The sequence below is a fragment of the Delphinus delphis genome, chromosome 14, assembly GCF_949987515.2.
Source record: "Delphinus delphis chromosome 14, mDelDel1.2, whole genome shotgun sequence".
In the NCBI taxonomy this organism is placed as follows: domain Eukaryota; kingdom Metazoa; phylum Chordata; class Mammalia; order Artiodactyla; family Delphinidae; genus Delphinus; species Delphinus delphis.
The window spans coordinates 9,417,933-9,433,204 of record NC_082696.1 but is presented as its reverse complement, the minus strand read 5'-3'; the positions used below and the strand labels follow the sequence as shown (position 1 = coordinate 9,433,204).

Sequence of the window (15,272 nt, the reverse complement as noted above, 5' to 3'; positions counted from 1 at the left end):
CCTGGGGTAACAGGGTGGGAACGGACCGTGAGCCCCCATCAGCAGGGGCGTGTGTCCTCTGGTCGCCCAGGGCCCCTCCAGAAGCTTCACTCGTTCATTACCTGCCTGAGGCCTGTATGTATCTGATTTGTGAGCTCCCTCTTGAAGAGCAAAATGGATTTCTTCTTCCTTCGACACTAAGTGAGGAAACAGTTATTTGGGGCAGGCGGCATGTTGGGCAGTTTTCGAACAGGCTGCCTGGGAGGCCAGGCCTCCGGGAGTGCTGCAGGTGGGGCTGTGAGGGCCGCGAGGGGGCCTGCGTCACAGGGATGGGACGCATCCTGCTTCCACGTTGCAGGGGTCAGAAGGGGCCTCGGAGAGGAGGGCGTGGAGAAAAGGAGAGACGGTTTGCCGGCAGTCTGGGCTTTAAGAGGGTACCCCGGAATGTGACCTTATTTGGAAATAGGGTCATTGCAGGTGTAATTCGTTAGGTTGAATGGAGGTCATCCTGGAGGGGGCCCCAAATCCGGTGTGATGGGTGTCCTTACAAGAGGAGAGAGACACAGAGCCACACGGGGAGAAGACAGCCACGTGACGATGCAGGCAGGGGTTGGAGTGACGCAGCGGCAAGCTGAGGAAGGCCAAGATGGATGGCCACCGCCACAAGCCAGGACAAGGCGAGAGGACCCTCCCCGGGGGCCTCCAGAGGAAGTGTGGCCCGCTGACACCTTGCTTCCAGACTTCCAGGCTCCGGAACCGAGAGCTGAGAAAGTTCGATGTTTCAGGCCACCTGGTTGGTTTACCGTCAGTCTGTTTGTGGTGGAGCAAAAGCATCTCCCAGGACTGTCACGTGCACTAAGGTCGTGACCTGCCGTGTGAACCACGTGTGAACGTCGGGGATAATGGTGTTGATTATATATTCAGGAGTCAATCATTTACAGGATTTGAATGGGACAAAGTGGCCTGGTGGCGTTGTGCTTCTTTGTTTTTAAAATAGGATGAAAAGTCTTTTTTGTTTGTGTTTGTTTAATTTTCCCAGCGCAGGGGTGGGGGACATGGTGTGCGGGCTTGTCCTCTGTGATCCAGCAGGGCAAGGGGTCAGTCTGTTTCCACGGCTTCTCCTGAAGCCCTGTTCCCACCTCTGAAGTGTGGATTTGACCACATTAACTTTGGCTGGCAGTTTCCCGGGGTTTTGTTTATTCGGTCGGGACTATTTGCAGAGGTGCATGAATGCACAAAGACCACCATGTTTTAGGGTCAGCAAAGTGAGACCCAGATGATACTCCGGCTTCAGGGTTCTGTTCAAAGGCTTTGTAAGTCTCTGAGGGTTAAAATATGACTTTTTCGTGTCAGAATTATTCTCTTGCATTGAGCAACTTGTCCCCCGAGGTGAGGACCAGGCCTCTCCCTGGTTAGACTGGGAGACACCATGCGTGGCCCCGAACAGGGCCTGCAAGGGGCAGTTCGCTTCCATCTGTGGGGTTGGGATTTCACAGGCTTTACCTGTCCTAGGGCTTCACGTGTCCTAGAGCAGGGAGCAGGCCACTTCCAGGAGGGCTCCAGGGCCCAGGGCCCAGGGCCCGTCCCTTAATGGCGGGTTTGTCACCACCCTGAGCAGAGAATAGACTCGGGGAGGAGAGGCTCCAGGAACTGGGTTGTATCCATCTGGGGCCCCTCGGACGTCCACACCCTAATCCCCAGTTCCTGTGAAAGTTACTACACGTGGCAGAAGGGGCTTTGCAGATGTGATTACGTTAAGGGCCTTGAGATGGGAGATTGTTTGGGGTCATCTGGGGGCCCAGTGTACTCACAACGGTCCTTAACAGATGGAAGAGGGAGGCAGGAGAAGGAGAGAGAATGAGGTATGAAGATGGAAGCAGATATCAGAGTGATGCGATTGCTGGCTTTGGAGAGTAAGGAAGCAGCCAGTAGCCAAGGACTGCAGGGGACTCTAAAGGCTGCAAAAGGCAGGGGGATGGCTTCTCTTCTAGGGCCTCCAGAGGCAACCCCATCCTTTTGACCTCTCGATTTTAACCCGGTGAAACCCATTTCAGAGACTTCGGACAAGCAGAATTATAAGATCACAAATTTGTGTTGTCTTGGGCCACTGAGCATGTGGTGGGTCATTTGTTACCGCGGCGGTGGAGACTAATACATCATTCCACCGCCTCCCAGCTGTCCCACATCCTCTGCGGCAAGTCGATGGAGTCGGCAGGGCTATGGTAGTTACCTTCAGGTTACTCTTCTCCCTGATCCCCCCCACCAAAAAAAAACCTAATCAATTAGAAAAATTCACATGACCGTTGGAGGAAAATGTCATTTATTGAACTGGTTTTTAACCATATAACTTAACCATGTAACTCCTTGGAGATTCTGATGAAAATTATGGATCTAAGCCTCATAAAAATATACATCAACAATTGTGCGTACAATTTTAGAGATCGTACGGATTCCCCCACAAGCTATCCGTGAAGCTCCGGTATCTGCCCAGGCCTTCCTCTGTCTCCCCAGGTGGAGAGCCCTTGTATTATTGGATCGGCCAAAAAGTCCGTTCGGGTTTTTCATAAGATGGTATGGAAACACCCGAACGGACTTTTTGGCCAACTCAGTAGATGAACTCAGTTGAGGCTGAGGAACTGCTTTCCTCGTAAGTCTCCCTAATGGTGTTTGCCAGGCCCTTATTTGAGGATCCATCCACGTTTATGTCTTGTCCTGTGCATTTAGAAACATTCTTCTGAGAAAGGGGTACAAAGGCCTGGCCCCTGTAACAGCCGACGGCATCTCCAGTGGCGTCTGCGGCATCATCGTCAAGGTTCAGGGCTCCCTGCTTCTAACAGCCTTTCTCTCTGTCAGTTTTTCTGCCTTCGCTTTTGCACCGGGCTGGGTCTCGCCCTGGGCGTTCCCAGTAACTGCTGAAGACCCGGGGCCTCTGTTCATCAGCCTGCCTTGGGGTTCACTGGCCCCAGGCCTCCTGCTTAGCCCCCATGTGTTAGCTGGTCCCTGGGGGCAGGTGGGCACTTGAACGACGCAGCCTCCGGTGGATGATAGTTAAGAAGGACGGTCCTCCCCATCAGGGAGTGATGACTCACTGCTGTTCCTGAGCATGTGGACTGCGGCGCAGAGGGACGGGGCCGGCCTGCAGCAACTGGCCCGGGCTCGAACCCTCACACTCACGTCTGCCAGCCGGGGACTCCCCTCTGCCTCTCCAGCCCGCAGGCAGCTGTCGGAGCTTCCAGAGAGCAAGCTTTCGGTGGGGAGGTCTGAGTTACTGCAGCTCAGTGATTTGCTGATCCTCAGACCTCCACAAATATTACTTGGGGCCGAGCTATTGTCTCTGCGTTTTCTTTTCCGAGTGGGTGGGAGCTGCATTGGAAGCTGCAGTGAATGAACTCCAACAGGAGGCTCAGCTGATGCTGTCTGTGCTGTGTTTCTTCCCCAGCTCCAGAAGAAAAGGAGGTCATTAAAGGCCAGTATGGAAAGCTCACTGATGCTTATGGCTGCCTGGGGGAGCTCAGGTTGAAGTCCGGTGAGTACCCACTCCGAGGGGCAGCAGCTGTCAGACCCCCCTGGCTAGATAGATTTCTGGTGCCGGGCAGAGCCTCTCTTTATGTTAGTGTGGAAAGACTGTGGGATTTAGGCGTTCTATTTTAACTGTTATCATCCTTTAAAATGTTTCTTTCGCCGAGTGGGCAGGAGGTCCAGGTGAGCGCAGCCTGGTCCTGCCAGGGGTGCTTCGCGCCCTGGCTGCAGAGGAAGCTCACCTTCATCGCGTGCCCACCAGGATCTAAGGTTTTCCAGCCTGGTCTGGAGGTGGAGGGCTCAACCCAGGGGCTTGTTTGTTGTTTACAAGAGATCTGTGTTCCAGATGGGGTGGCGGTCAGAGGCCCGGAGCCCCTGGACTTGCTGGGTGTGTCTTGAGGGAGAGGAGCTGGGACGGCGCGTTGTTGGCTAGGAGAGAAAAGCCACCAGCACCTGACCGTCGGGCACCAAGGGTGGGTGTGAGCGAGAGCAACGGAAAGATCTTCAGAGCTGGGCTGTGTAGTGTGACTAGAAGGGACAGAGAATTACAGGAGCAAGTGGGCATCCTGCTCGGCGTGATACTCGAGGGGCGGAGCCGTAGGCTGGGGTGGGGTGCCACCGCCTCCGTGTGGGACCCCTGGCTCACCTCTGCGCTCCTAGACCTCTTGGGAGCCCTGGTGCACTTCTGGGGCTGCAGCCCCCGTGTCCTTCCTCCCCTCTCGGCTGCCTCATTTACAGCTGAGTGTCTCCGAGGACTTACGGGGCCAAGACCAGAAGAGGCTGTGAGTTCACCAAACGCAGGCTCTTCCCGAGCTGAGCGCGTGCATCTCCACGTCCACGGAGCAGCTGTTTTCCTGGATTGAGGATTTTGAAAGCTGACAGAACAGCCCTGTTGTTTGCTGTTACTTTTCTGGTCTTTTCTTTAGTGGGATGTTTTTTTTCTGAACTATGATGATGACATTGATCATCTCCCAACAGTGTTTAGGAAAAGCATTCAGTACCCTCGTGACAAAATGCACTTATTCAATGTCTGTTTTGTGCCAGTGGCTAAGTAGACATTAGATTCTTTAATCCTAAAAACAAGTCAGTGTGATACGGCATCTTTATCCTCGTTTTCAGTAAAGGAAACAGACTCAGAGGGTAAAAGGAGCTTGCCTAAGAAGCTTAGGTAGGATTCAAACCTGGATCTAGCCGCCTCCAGACCCTTGCTTTTTTCATGAAGATGTGCTGCCTGCCAAGGGTTTCTGTAGATTTTTTCCGCTGCAGCAGTTTTTTTTCTGAGGTTATGAAAAATTCCTGTGGCCTTTCCTCAGTCATGAGGAAATGAGGATGACAGCTAACCTTACATGGTGCTTACTCTGAGCTAGCACTGTTTTAAGTGTTTAAATTTATTAACTCAGCTCTCCCAACAACCTATGAGGTAGGGACTGTGACTGACAGAGAGCTTAAGCGTTGTATTTCATCTATGCTGTGACACAGTTTTTATATTACAACACCTGGACATTTAAGATATGTTACAGTTGTTGGCATCCTAGTTATACTTGGCAACATTCTTCTTGTACATAAATTAATGGTCCATTTCTCATATGTCACTAGCCCGAAGTCGGGCAGTCCTCAAGTGACGACTGGGGTTTAAACTCTTGCTTTCTGGCTACAGCGGCTTCCTTCAACCACTAGGCTGTTCTGTCCTGGAAGGAACAGAAAGGCTGAGATTTCAAGGCCAGGAAGGCAGTACCTTCCCCACATTCCAGGGCAAAGCTTTTCTTCCTGGGCTATGATTTGAGGTCAGATCCAGGGAACTGGTCCTAACTGGGAAGGGTGGCAGCCCCCAGAGACATTGTCAGAGTGAGCCAGGGTGTCTGCGGGTGCCCAGCTGCAGCAGGCTCATCCCGGGGCAGGGAGTGGAGGGAGGTGACCAACTCCCAAAGCTGCCCTGGACAAGGCCATCCTCCCCGCCTGCAGCCCTCCACCCTCCCCCGAGGGGTGAGTGAGCACAGCCTCTGGTCCCCAGCCCCCATTTCTGGTGTGCTCTGAATCCCCTCAGCCCTGCCCACCAGCGTCACCCTGCAGGGTGGGCTGTGACGGCTCCCTGAGCGTGGTGAGAATGCGTTTGACTTTTGGAATGTCAGGATTATTTGGCCTTTCTCAACACATTTCTGAAAGTGCCCAGGGTATCTGAAGGATGGAAGGATTGGGCCTCGTATTGAGTTTTTCAAATTCCCTTTGGCTACACTGAGGAGTGTTTGGCTTTAACTTGAATTTCTTTTCCCACTGCAAGTCCCCACCCCAGGACTATGGTCTGTTTTGTTTTTTTCCCCACCTGGGGAGGGTGTCAGCAGCACAGAGTGAAATTCCAACTTTCATTTGCTACCGAGACAACCAGCCCGAGTGGGAGTCGGCCGCCCCTTTTGATTTTCTTAGGCTGAAGGCCTCTGTACAAAGAGAGAGACTTCCCCTCAGGCTCTTAACTTGGGGCAGTTGTTCAGTTTCAATCTACCTCAGTGAAAATAGCCTTTTATGTTAGAAATTAAGAAACATATACAGGTTTGTAGATTTTCGTGGAGAGCCAAAATCCCTCCTTCCTCTCTGAAATGGCAGCAGGAAGCGGGTGGAGCCCCCGCAGTAAGCCCCGGAGCTGGGCTTCCTGACACATACACGGTACAAAGCATAGAGAGTGAGGGTATAGCTATGGAAAGAGTTTATCCCAATGATTATAGGGATTTAACTCCCTTTTCACCTAAGCTCTCAAGGCCTCTCTATTTCATAGCTTCAGGAGTTGAAGAAATTGAGGTCTCTAATGAATTGCGTCTCCTGGAGTTGTGCAGTGCACAGCCTGTGAAACTGTACATGGCAGTCCTGTAAACCTTCCGCCAGATAGCCCTCCTCAAATCTAGTTTCGGCTTCTCAGCAGACTGACCTAGTTAATTTAATTTCTAATTTCCTCTAAAAGCAGGAAAACTGCCTCAAGTCTATCTTGCATAGTTCTGAAGGGGCTTACATGAGAGAATGAACATGGACTGAACTTGGGTACTGAGTGTTGGGGGAGGCTGTCCTGCAGGGGTGGGTCTTTCTGGGAGAACTAGGTATGTGGCCCAGGCTGAGTGCCTTCCGGTCAGGGGCTCCTGGTGGTGGTTAGTCTGCCCAGGCCAGTCGAGGGCTGACTTCTCTGGGCAGTCACCGCAGAATGGAACGTCTCTGGAGAGGGAATTTTGAGTCTCTGAGCCTTTGAGATTTGGGGAAGGCAGTGTCCTCCAGCAAGTCTTGAAAGGGGATGGCCATCAGTTGTAATAATTTATTTTAATCCTTACACCCAGTGGTGTGCTCTCCACTGTTTGACTTCCAGCTCTCTGGGGAGCTCCCTGACAGGTCGCGTTTGCCAATTTCTGTGGTGTAAATGCACCCACCGCGGCTGACTTCAGGCCAGTGTGGCATTGGGCTGTGATGTGCTCCGCTGGCTCCCGGGAGCTGGTGAAAGCTGCCAGCGCACCACTGCCTTCACTGCTCTCATCTTCTTGGCAGGGAAGGATAAAGAGGTACTTGAGATGAGCAGGTGGATACAGATCATTAGAATTCTGAGCTCGTTGGTAAGGGGTAGGGGCGGGAGCTCCGGGCTCCTCCGGCCGCAGCTCATCACTTCACAGCTGGGGAAGCCTAGGCTCCCTGAGTCCCATGTTCACGGATCTGAGAGTATCCTCTACAAGCAGACGAGTAGGTAAGACAGTTTGTAGGCACCCAGGGTTGAGATCAGTACGCACCTGGCCGGGGAGAGAACTCCGAGGCCGAGCAAACACAGAGAAAACCCGGCACAGAAAATGCCCAGCCTTGTCCCTGAATGAACCATTGTGTCTGCCCCTGACTCATCGGGACTCCAGCGCCCGCCCTTCCCAGCCAGATGATGGACGACAGGTGGCCACAGAGGAGGCTCGGACCCTGGCACTGCAGGGGTCGGGGTTTCTCCTGGGCAGCTCTGACTTGGAGCTGGGCTTTGAGGGAGAGGATTTCTACATCGATATTGAGGTTTTGGAGGCTTTTTAAAATTGGGGTAAAATATTCATAAGATAAAATTTACCATTTTAAGCAGTTTTAAGCGTACAGGTCAGTGGCACGAAGGACGTTCACATTGTTGTGCAACCGTCACCACCATCCGTCTCTTGAACGTTTTTCATCTTCCCAGACTGAAGCCCTGTCCCCGTGAACAAGTATATATATCGAGTTGGTTGCATTCCGTTGCCCCACGCTGCACACTCAGGCTGCCTCTGTGTGCGGGTGTGACCTCTCCTGGTTGTGGTGTGTCTTTTTGGCCTGTGACCCATTTCTTGCCCTCACCTCCTCCTCACCTGACTCTGGCCGGCAACCTCTCACCCAGGCATGGTCTTGCTTGGGCCAGAGCACTGGAATCAGAGTGTTGGAGCTGGAAGGGACGGGGAGCCCATCTGGTGCCCAGAGAGGGCCTGGGACTTGTCTGAGGCCCCAGAGGCCATTGGAGGCGTGCAGAGCCCAGAGCCCCGTCTTCTGAGGCCAAGGCAAGCTTGGCTTTTGTCTTTGCCTTGCTACAAGGCCCTAACTGGTTTCAAGCCCCTGGACTCAGCCTTGACTAATGACTTCTGAGACATCCCCACCCCCGTCCCAGGCCCAGTTTACTTCTGGGCCGTGAGAAAATTGATCCTGGGTTACCGGAAACACAGCTTGGATCCCGTGCTCAAGGTGACGGCAGAGGGGATTTCTCACGCGCCGGGGTGGGGGGCGGGGTGGCGCGTCCCACCGGCCTCACTTTTACCCCTAGAGACGCCTTCTGTGTGGGATCACAGGCTAACAGCATCCTCACGGTACCACCCCCAACCCGTGTCTCCTGCAGTGCACGAGAGCACAGGGGCTGTTACACAGATGGGTAGACGGGGTGATGCCAGGGCTGGAGTGACCCCTGCCAGGCTGAGCAGGCCGGGCAGGTCCCCCTCCTGGAGGGACGGAGGCCTAGGGCTGTTCTTCTGGGGGTCACAGAGACAGTCCACAGTGCAGGACATGGTTCGATCTGAGGAGAACAGTTTCCAAGCCCTCCACTCCTTCCAGGAATCGGTTTGCCTAAACATGTCCTGTGATGAGGGGCCGGTTTCTCACCCTCTCTGTTCCATCCACAGCCACCTGTCTGCTCTCTTACCTTTCCCCTGCCCGGAATCTCACTGTGGTGAGCTGCTTCAGCAGTAAATGCCTCTAGGGTGCCAAACACAGGGACAGTTCAGAATACTGTCAGCAGTTGAGGAGGCCAGTCACCTCAATGACTAGGTAGCAGATTTGTTGACAAGCCAGATGATAGTCAATTGTTTGCCTTCCACAAAATGGAAGTAGTTGGGGCATCAGCTGACAGCATTAACAGTAACTTTGTTGATAGAATATTGTGATTTCTTTTTCTTTAACGTGTAGCTCAGAAGGATTTTGAAGGGTTGAGTGACGTTTCTATAATGAAGCTCTTTCTGTTCCCACCTATTTATTAATGTAAACGAGGTCTCTTAGTGTTTACTGCTATAAAAATGGAAAATAGAACTAGACTTGCCATAGAATCTATTGATAGTTTCATTCCTTCAATAAATAATATTTATCCACGAACTGTAAGTCCCATCCATCCCATTAAGAGAAGCCTTTCCGACAAATCTTTACTTTTTCTATGAAACAATTATTTAACAAAAATGTTTCGTTTACATCGTTTGACCAATCGTGTACTAAAAATCATTGCCTGAGTGATAACTCAAGCCAGAAGCCACTCTTTTTGGAGACGGGGAGCTGCAGAATCCAATTGCTGTACAATATGGTCAGGTGAAGCACAAAATGTTACATTAGGATGAAGCTCTGTGGGGAGAGTGGACTGGAAATAGGAGGGAAAATCCCGTCTGTTAAAGAAGATCTTGTTCATGGATTCCTTTAAACAATAGATGACGGAGAGTACGAATCACCGTCTAGATTCCACCGGACGCTGGTAAAGAGGCCCACGACGGTTTTACATGTCAGCATTTAGCACGTGATGGAAAATATATCACTCACAACCATTTAAACTAATAGTGAGCCCTTCTGGTGTCAATTTGAAAGTGAGCGAGAGGTGCATTGGTCAACCACAGTTCTTAGAGAGACAACAGCCGAAGTTGAAGGCCGCTGGACCTTACGGTCAGATGGAGCCTGTGCCAAGGTGAGACCCACGTTTGCATCTTGGTCCAACACAGACCAGCTGTGCACCGGGCGGGTGATTCAGCTCCCCGGGGACAGTCTCTTGTGTCAGATAGCAGCGCTGTTAGGCAGGTTGGCCATACTTCTGCAAGGACACGGTTAAGAGCACCGGCTCTGGAACCAGACTTGGCTTGAGTAACTTGCCCGGGTGGGATAGCCAGAAAGTGGATTCGAATCCCACCTCCCCGCTGTGCCACCTCGGGCAGGCTACTCACCCTCCCTGCGCCTCTGTCTCCCTTCCTTTGAATGGGGCTAAAAATTGTACCTCCCTCATGGGGGTGCTGGGAGGAAGTGTGTGGAATGGTGCCCTGCACACGGTAAGCATCTGCTTCCCGCGTGCTCCCACACGGTGGCTCTTCTTATTCTTCACCCTCTCCTGAGCCCCTCGTCCCAGGACTCGGGAGCCCGACGCCTCGGTGGTGGCGGCCCCTTCCCTTTGCGCTCATATATTTCAAGAGCCTTTTCACGCCTGCAGTTGCACGCCCGCCCCACGCCTCCCCCGGGCCACTGCCCTGCGCAGGAAGTGCGTGCTGTCTTCGGAGCACCCTGGAACTCTTGCCAGGGACTCGGTCCCCCGACGCAGAGGCTGTTGAGGAAGTGGTACCAGAAACCCACTTCATGACTCGGAGGGAGAGACGTAAAGTAGAATTTTCCGTGCCACCCCTGGAACCCACCCCCTCCAGAGTAATCTTGGGCTCGCGGCCTAGCCCACCGGGCTGTCCTCTGGCCACTGCAAGGGGACAGTTCTCGAACTCTGCTTCGCCCCGTGCCGAGCCCACCGGAGGAGGCAGATGGGATGCAGGGGCACTGGTTCTAGCACAGGCTGGGGTAGTATTTGTATTTGTGAGGCTGGTATTTGAGGATGTCAACCGCACATAAACCCCACCTGTCTTCCAGAAACGACGCCTGTTCTGCTTAAGAAACTCAGCCCCCTGACACCTGGCACTGTCCACAGCATAACTGCCTTATTCTTGTTGTTTCAAAATGATTTCCTGATCATGTGACTGGAGACGTGGGATACGAGCCAGTATGGTTGCCTATTGTATGTGACCCCCAACCCCCGGTAGGCCTGGTACGAGTGGTGACCTATTTATCAAATGAAGGGCTCTTTAATAAAAACCGGATGTTACCCGACCCCCAGCAGGACTCTTTTTCTCATTCAGTGTGAGGAAGGAGCCTAGCATAAGTGAGCAGTGGAGTTGGCAGTCTTAGGGGTCTTAGCAAAGTGTCCAGAGATCTAAGGACGCTGACCACCATTGCTCTGGATAATGACCACTGAACATTTGGAGTAGATCTGGGTGGGATCAGGTCCTTTAAACCTCAGTAGGCTGGGAGGAGTGTGCTCTGGACCAGAATCACACCAGCCCCTAAAGGCTCGTTACCCAACTTATCTCCTGGGCCTTCTCCTGAGAAAGGGGACTATGGGGCAGTGTCCCCACTGTCCCCAGAGTAAAGCATTGCCTTGGAACAGAAAACAGCCATGGATGGTGTGGTGGCATCCCCGGAGAGGGGTGTGTCCTCCTCCTGGCAGTGGGGTCCGCACTGGTTGGGGTAACCTTTCACCGGGGGAGGGGAGGCTCGAGCTGCTCTCTCATTGGCCTATTTAGGAAGTGTTTGTCAAACACTTGCCGTATGCAATGCCAGGATGCTGGGATATGACAACCAAACAGAGCCCTGCCCTTAAGGAACCCCCAATCTACTGGGGGACACACGCAGGGAAGGAGGCTGTTAGCTTTGTGTGTGACGAGGGCTACCACTTAGCCCTTAGAAGGGACACCCAGCAGTGTCTTGGGAGAGCAGGGAAGCCTCCCTGGAGGAGGTGCTGCCGACCTCACCCCAGGAGGGCGGAGAGGAGTTCTCCTGGGAAGGGGTCTGGGTAGAGGCGTTGGGAAGGCTCTTGCTGGTCTAGAGGCTGAGGGTGGGAAGGTGACTGGGGAGGGAGTTGAGGAAGGCCTCGCTGGCAGAGGCCCAGGGGTGCAAGGGTGCATTTGAGGAGCTGCAGAGACGGCCTGTAAAAGCTGCTGGACCCTGGGCGCTGTGTGTGGGAAGGGGCAGGAGGTGGGCAGGAGTGGCTCGGACCTCCCAGATGTTCCCCCTTCAGCCCTGTGGGCAAGTGGGAGCCTGGAAGGATTTCAGCAAAGGAGGGAGGTCTGCGATCAAGCGGGTTTGGGAGGCCGCTCCGGCGATGGAGCTTGGAGGACTGACTCCGGCTGGGGCCCTGAGGATTCGTGGGGAGGGTGGATTTGAGAGGCTTGAGGTGTGGGGCTGGGAAGGCTCCAGGCAGACTCTGGAGGGCAGCAGGACCACCTGGGCTTGGTAAGCGCAGCCTGCTGGCCCGGCCCCAGAGGCCTGGGTGGTGCCGAGAACTCACATTTCTAACAGGCTGCAGGTGACGCTGCCGCTGCTGGACAGGGGCCGGGCTCTGGAACCACGGCTCCAGGCTTCGGGCTCAGGTGACAGGGCGGACCCCTGAGCCACGGAGTTTAGGAAGGCGAGGTCTGGGGGATGCAAAGGCGAGAACAGGAAGTTGCGTGGTTGCAGCCGAAAGCCCGGCTGCCCATCACCCGCGTCACCGCCCGCTGCTCTGCCGCCCGTGATCCTCAGCCCCCACGTCTCACTCCCTTCCAGGTGGCACCTCCCTGAGCTTCCTGGTTTTGGTGACGGGCTGCACATCTGTGGGCAGAATTCCAGAGGCCGAAATCTACAAAATCACCGCCACCGACTTTTACCCACTTCAGGAAGAGGCCAAGGAGGAGGACCGCCTCACAGCCTTGAGGAAGATCCTCAACTCAGGGGTCTTCTACTTCTCGTGGCCCAACGATGGGTCTTGCTTTGACCTCACTGTCCGGGCACAGAAGCAGGGCGATGACAGCTCCGAGTGGGGCAACTCCTTCTTCTGGTGAGGCCCTGGGGCCCGGGCTCTCCTGCCCACAGCTTACATGGAGGGCGGGCTCCGATGGGCGCCTGCATCCTTGATCTCCACTTCGCATCATCCCCGGCACCTCGGTCACCTGTGAGAGCTGTGATCTGTGCCCGCTCACTCTCCGCACAATGAGAGGCAAACAAGCCCCACTCCCCACCAGGGGTCGGGGAGGGTGTTCAACATGGTTTAATGCAGACTTAGGAAGGAAAATCTGCTCCATAAGTAAAGAGCACAAGTGGCAGCGTCTCCCGGTTTCTCCCAAGTGCCTGGGCCTGTGCTCAGTGCTTCCCTGGCCCCTGGGCCCCTCAGTTCTCCTGGTTATCCTCCAGCCTACAGACATTTACCACCGACATTTCTAAAGCACTGTTCTAAGTTCTCTGGGGGTCATAACTCACGTAATCCACATAGTAACCAATGAGGTAGGGTCTGTTATCCCCATTTTACAGGTAAGGAGACTGAGGCTTGAATAACAGAGGGAATTTGAACCCAGGCATCTGGCTCCAGATCCCATGCTGTTAATCACGAAACCAAACCAGTTGTATCAACGGCAAAACTGAGTCATCCTGCCAAGGTGGTGTGCAGTAGTGTGATAAGACAGACCAGAAGCCCAGGCAAAAGTGGTTGGGTTTCTGTATGTTTAGGGTCATCTGGGCGCTCCTTCAGGGACTAGCTAGTGTGGATGACCCTATAAATATGTAAATTATCTCCCTTTCTGGGCTCCAGGGGTCATGACCCTCACCAGTCCTGTGAAAGAGCCAGGGGGGTACAGCGATTCACATGCAATGGAGCTGTTCCCCTCAGATTTACCAGGAGATAAGAGTCAGAAGCAAAAGTGATGAAAATCCCGCTGTAGAAATTGTTCCAGTACACCTCACATAATGAGGCGTTCCTAGATTCCAGTGCTGGCCTTTGGGGCTACCCCAGTTTCTAGCCCTGAGTCAGGACTGATGAGGCTTCTTTGCGCCCTTTATTTATTCATCCCTCCCTTACCCAAACAGAGGAGGTCATAGGTTTCCATCACCAGGTAAGTGTACTTAGCTTGGTGCTTGGACTCCCACGAGTGAGTTCCTGACTTCCATTTGGAGAAAGGGGGTTCGCCATATCCTTCCATGTGTCCCCGTACTCCCTGCCCCACCAAATCTTCTTAGGTTCTCTGGTTTTGTTGAGTTTGGGGGGCAGTAGCATGCTCAAACTTCAAGCGTGTGAGTCTCCTGCTGATCTTGTTAAAATGCAGATTTTGACGGAGCAGGGCTGGGCTGGGGCCCGAGACTCGGCCTTTCTAGCAAGGAGCCAATGGTGACGCCATTGCTGCTGGTTTGAGGACCACACTCTGAGTAACAGGTGCAGGGGATGGTGTGTCTGTGAATCACTAGTTCCATTTTGCAGGTGCACGTGCCCCTGAAGGCAGCCAAGCTCAGGGATGCAGGGGCTGTGGGGTATGAGGGGTCTTTCTTAGGCCGGGGGCTCCTTTTCAGCTGGGACTGTCTGATGAGCCGAGGCTAGGGGTCTCAGAGGCTGTAACATTTGTTGGGTGCCTGGATTGCCCTTTGTACCTGCTCTTCTCAGGCCTCCTGATGCCAGCTCTGTGGTTGGAGATTTGAGATCCACAAAGAAGACAAAGCAGAGAATCACAGGGTGAAGGCGGAAGGGGCTTGGGGAGCGGGAGGCCCCAAGTGCACACTAGACTGTCTTGGGCTCTGGAGGTGCGAGGCTGCTGGGCCATCCCACACTCCAGGGCGTGGTGTTTGGGCTCAGGGCGGCACCCATGGAGCTGACCACAGCTGAGTCAGCCCCAGCTTGCGTGGTCACGGGCTTGATGGCCTGAACCCACCATTTGGGGTGCGGTGTTCAAGGTCTGAACCCACATCTGGAGTCAGATGGGGTCAGCGCTGAACATGGCTGGTGTACAGCGGGGTGAAGGCATTTTTCTGGGCTGGTTACTGTTCCCCACCGATCGTTGCTTCCTAGTACCATCCAGTCCTGGAAGGAGACGCAGGCTGTTTTCCTTTGTAGGTTTGGGTTTCTTCCTTCAAGGATGTGAGCTGTCCTCCCACAGGGGATCAGGCCAGTGTGACTACAGACAGGATTATTTAGAGCTGTCTGTTTGGCAAACGGTTCCTTCTCCTGACCCCTAGTGACTGATGGCAGCCATAGCCGTGTGGCTGGAAGACCCTGGAATATTCTGGAGGCCTTCCTTTGATTCTGATTTCATATGGGGATGACTAAAGATGGTTTATCATCTGAATTTTAGAGAGGGTTTCAGAAGAGGGGAAGGTGTTTTTGTAAAGTAATGCTTCATGCTCATCATTCTTTAGGCAGACCAGCGCCCTGGTGTGAGAGGTCAGGCATGGCCCTGCTCCTGGGGCGGGGGGGTGTCTCTTAGTGCCCACGTGGTCACGTCGGGGAGGCTGGCCTGAGAGCAGGGAGTGGCTGCCTCTTGCCACTTGGAGAAGCCGCCTGAGACGTCAGAGCTCACGGCACACTTCTCCAGAAAGGAGAGAGCTGCTTAGGGCAGGAATCATGCTGCCTTTTTTAAACAAATAGGGCATTGTGACCTAGATTAGCTTGCTACCCTGTGGTGGTTCCTGCCTCCTGGGGAGCGTGTTAGGGGCCTCGGAACGGCACTGCTTGGGTCCCC

The 15,272-nt window shown here is 53.8% G+C and overlaps 1 protein-coding gene across 1 annotated transcript in view; it reads left to right on the top strand.

Moving 5' to 3' along the window:
• SYNJ2 (synaptojanin 2) overlaps positions 1-15,272 on the top strand; it is a 97,526-nt gene that overhangs the window by 28,911 nt on the left and 53,343 nt on the right. Inside the window, exons 2-3 of the mRNA XM_060029713.1 lie at positions 3,419-3,505; positions 12,340-12,610. Coding sequence (XP_059885696.1) covers positions 3,419-3,505; positions 12,340-12,610 — 358 coding nt within the window. The remainder of the gene's footprint in view (positions 1-3,418; positions 3,506-12,339; positions 12,611-15,272) is intronic.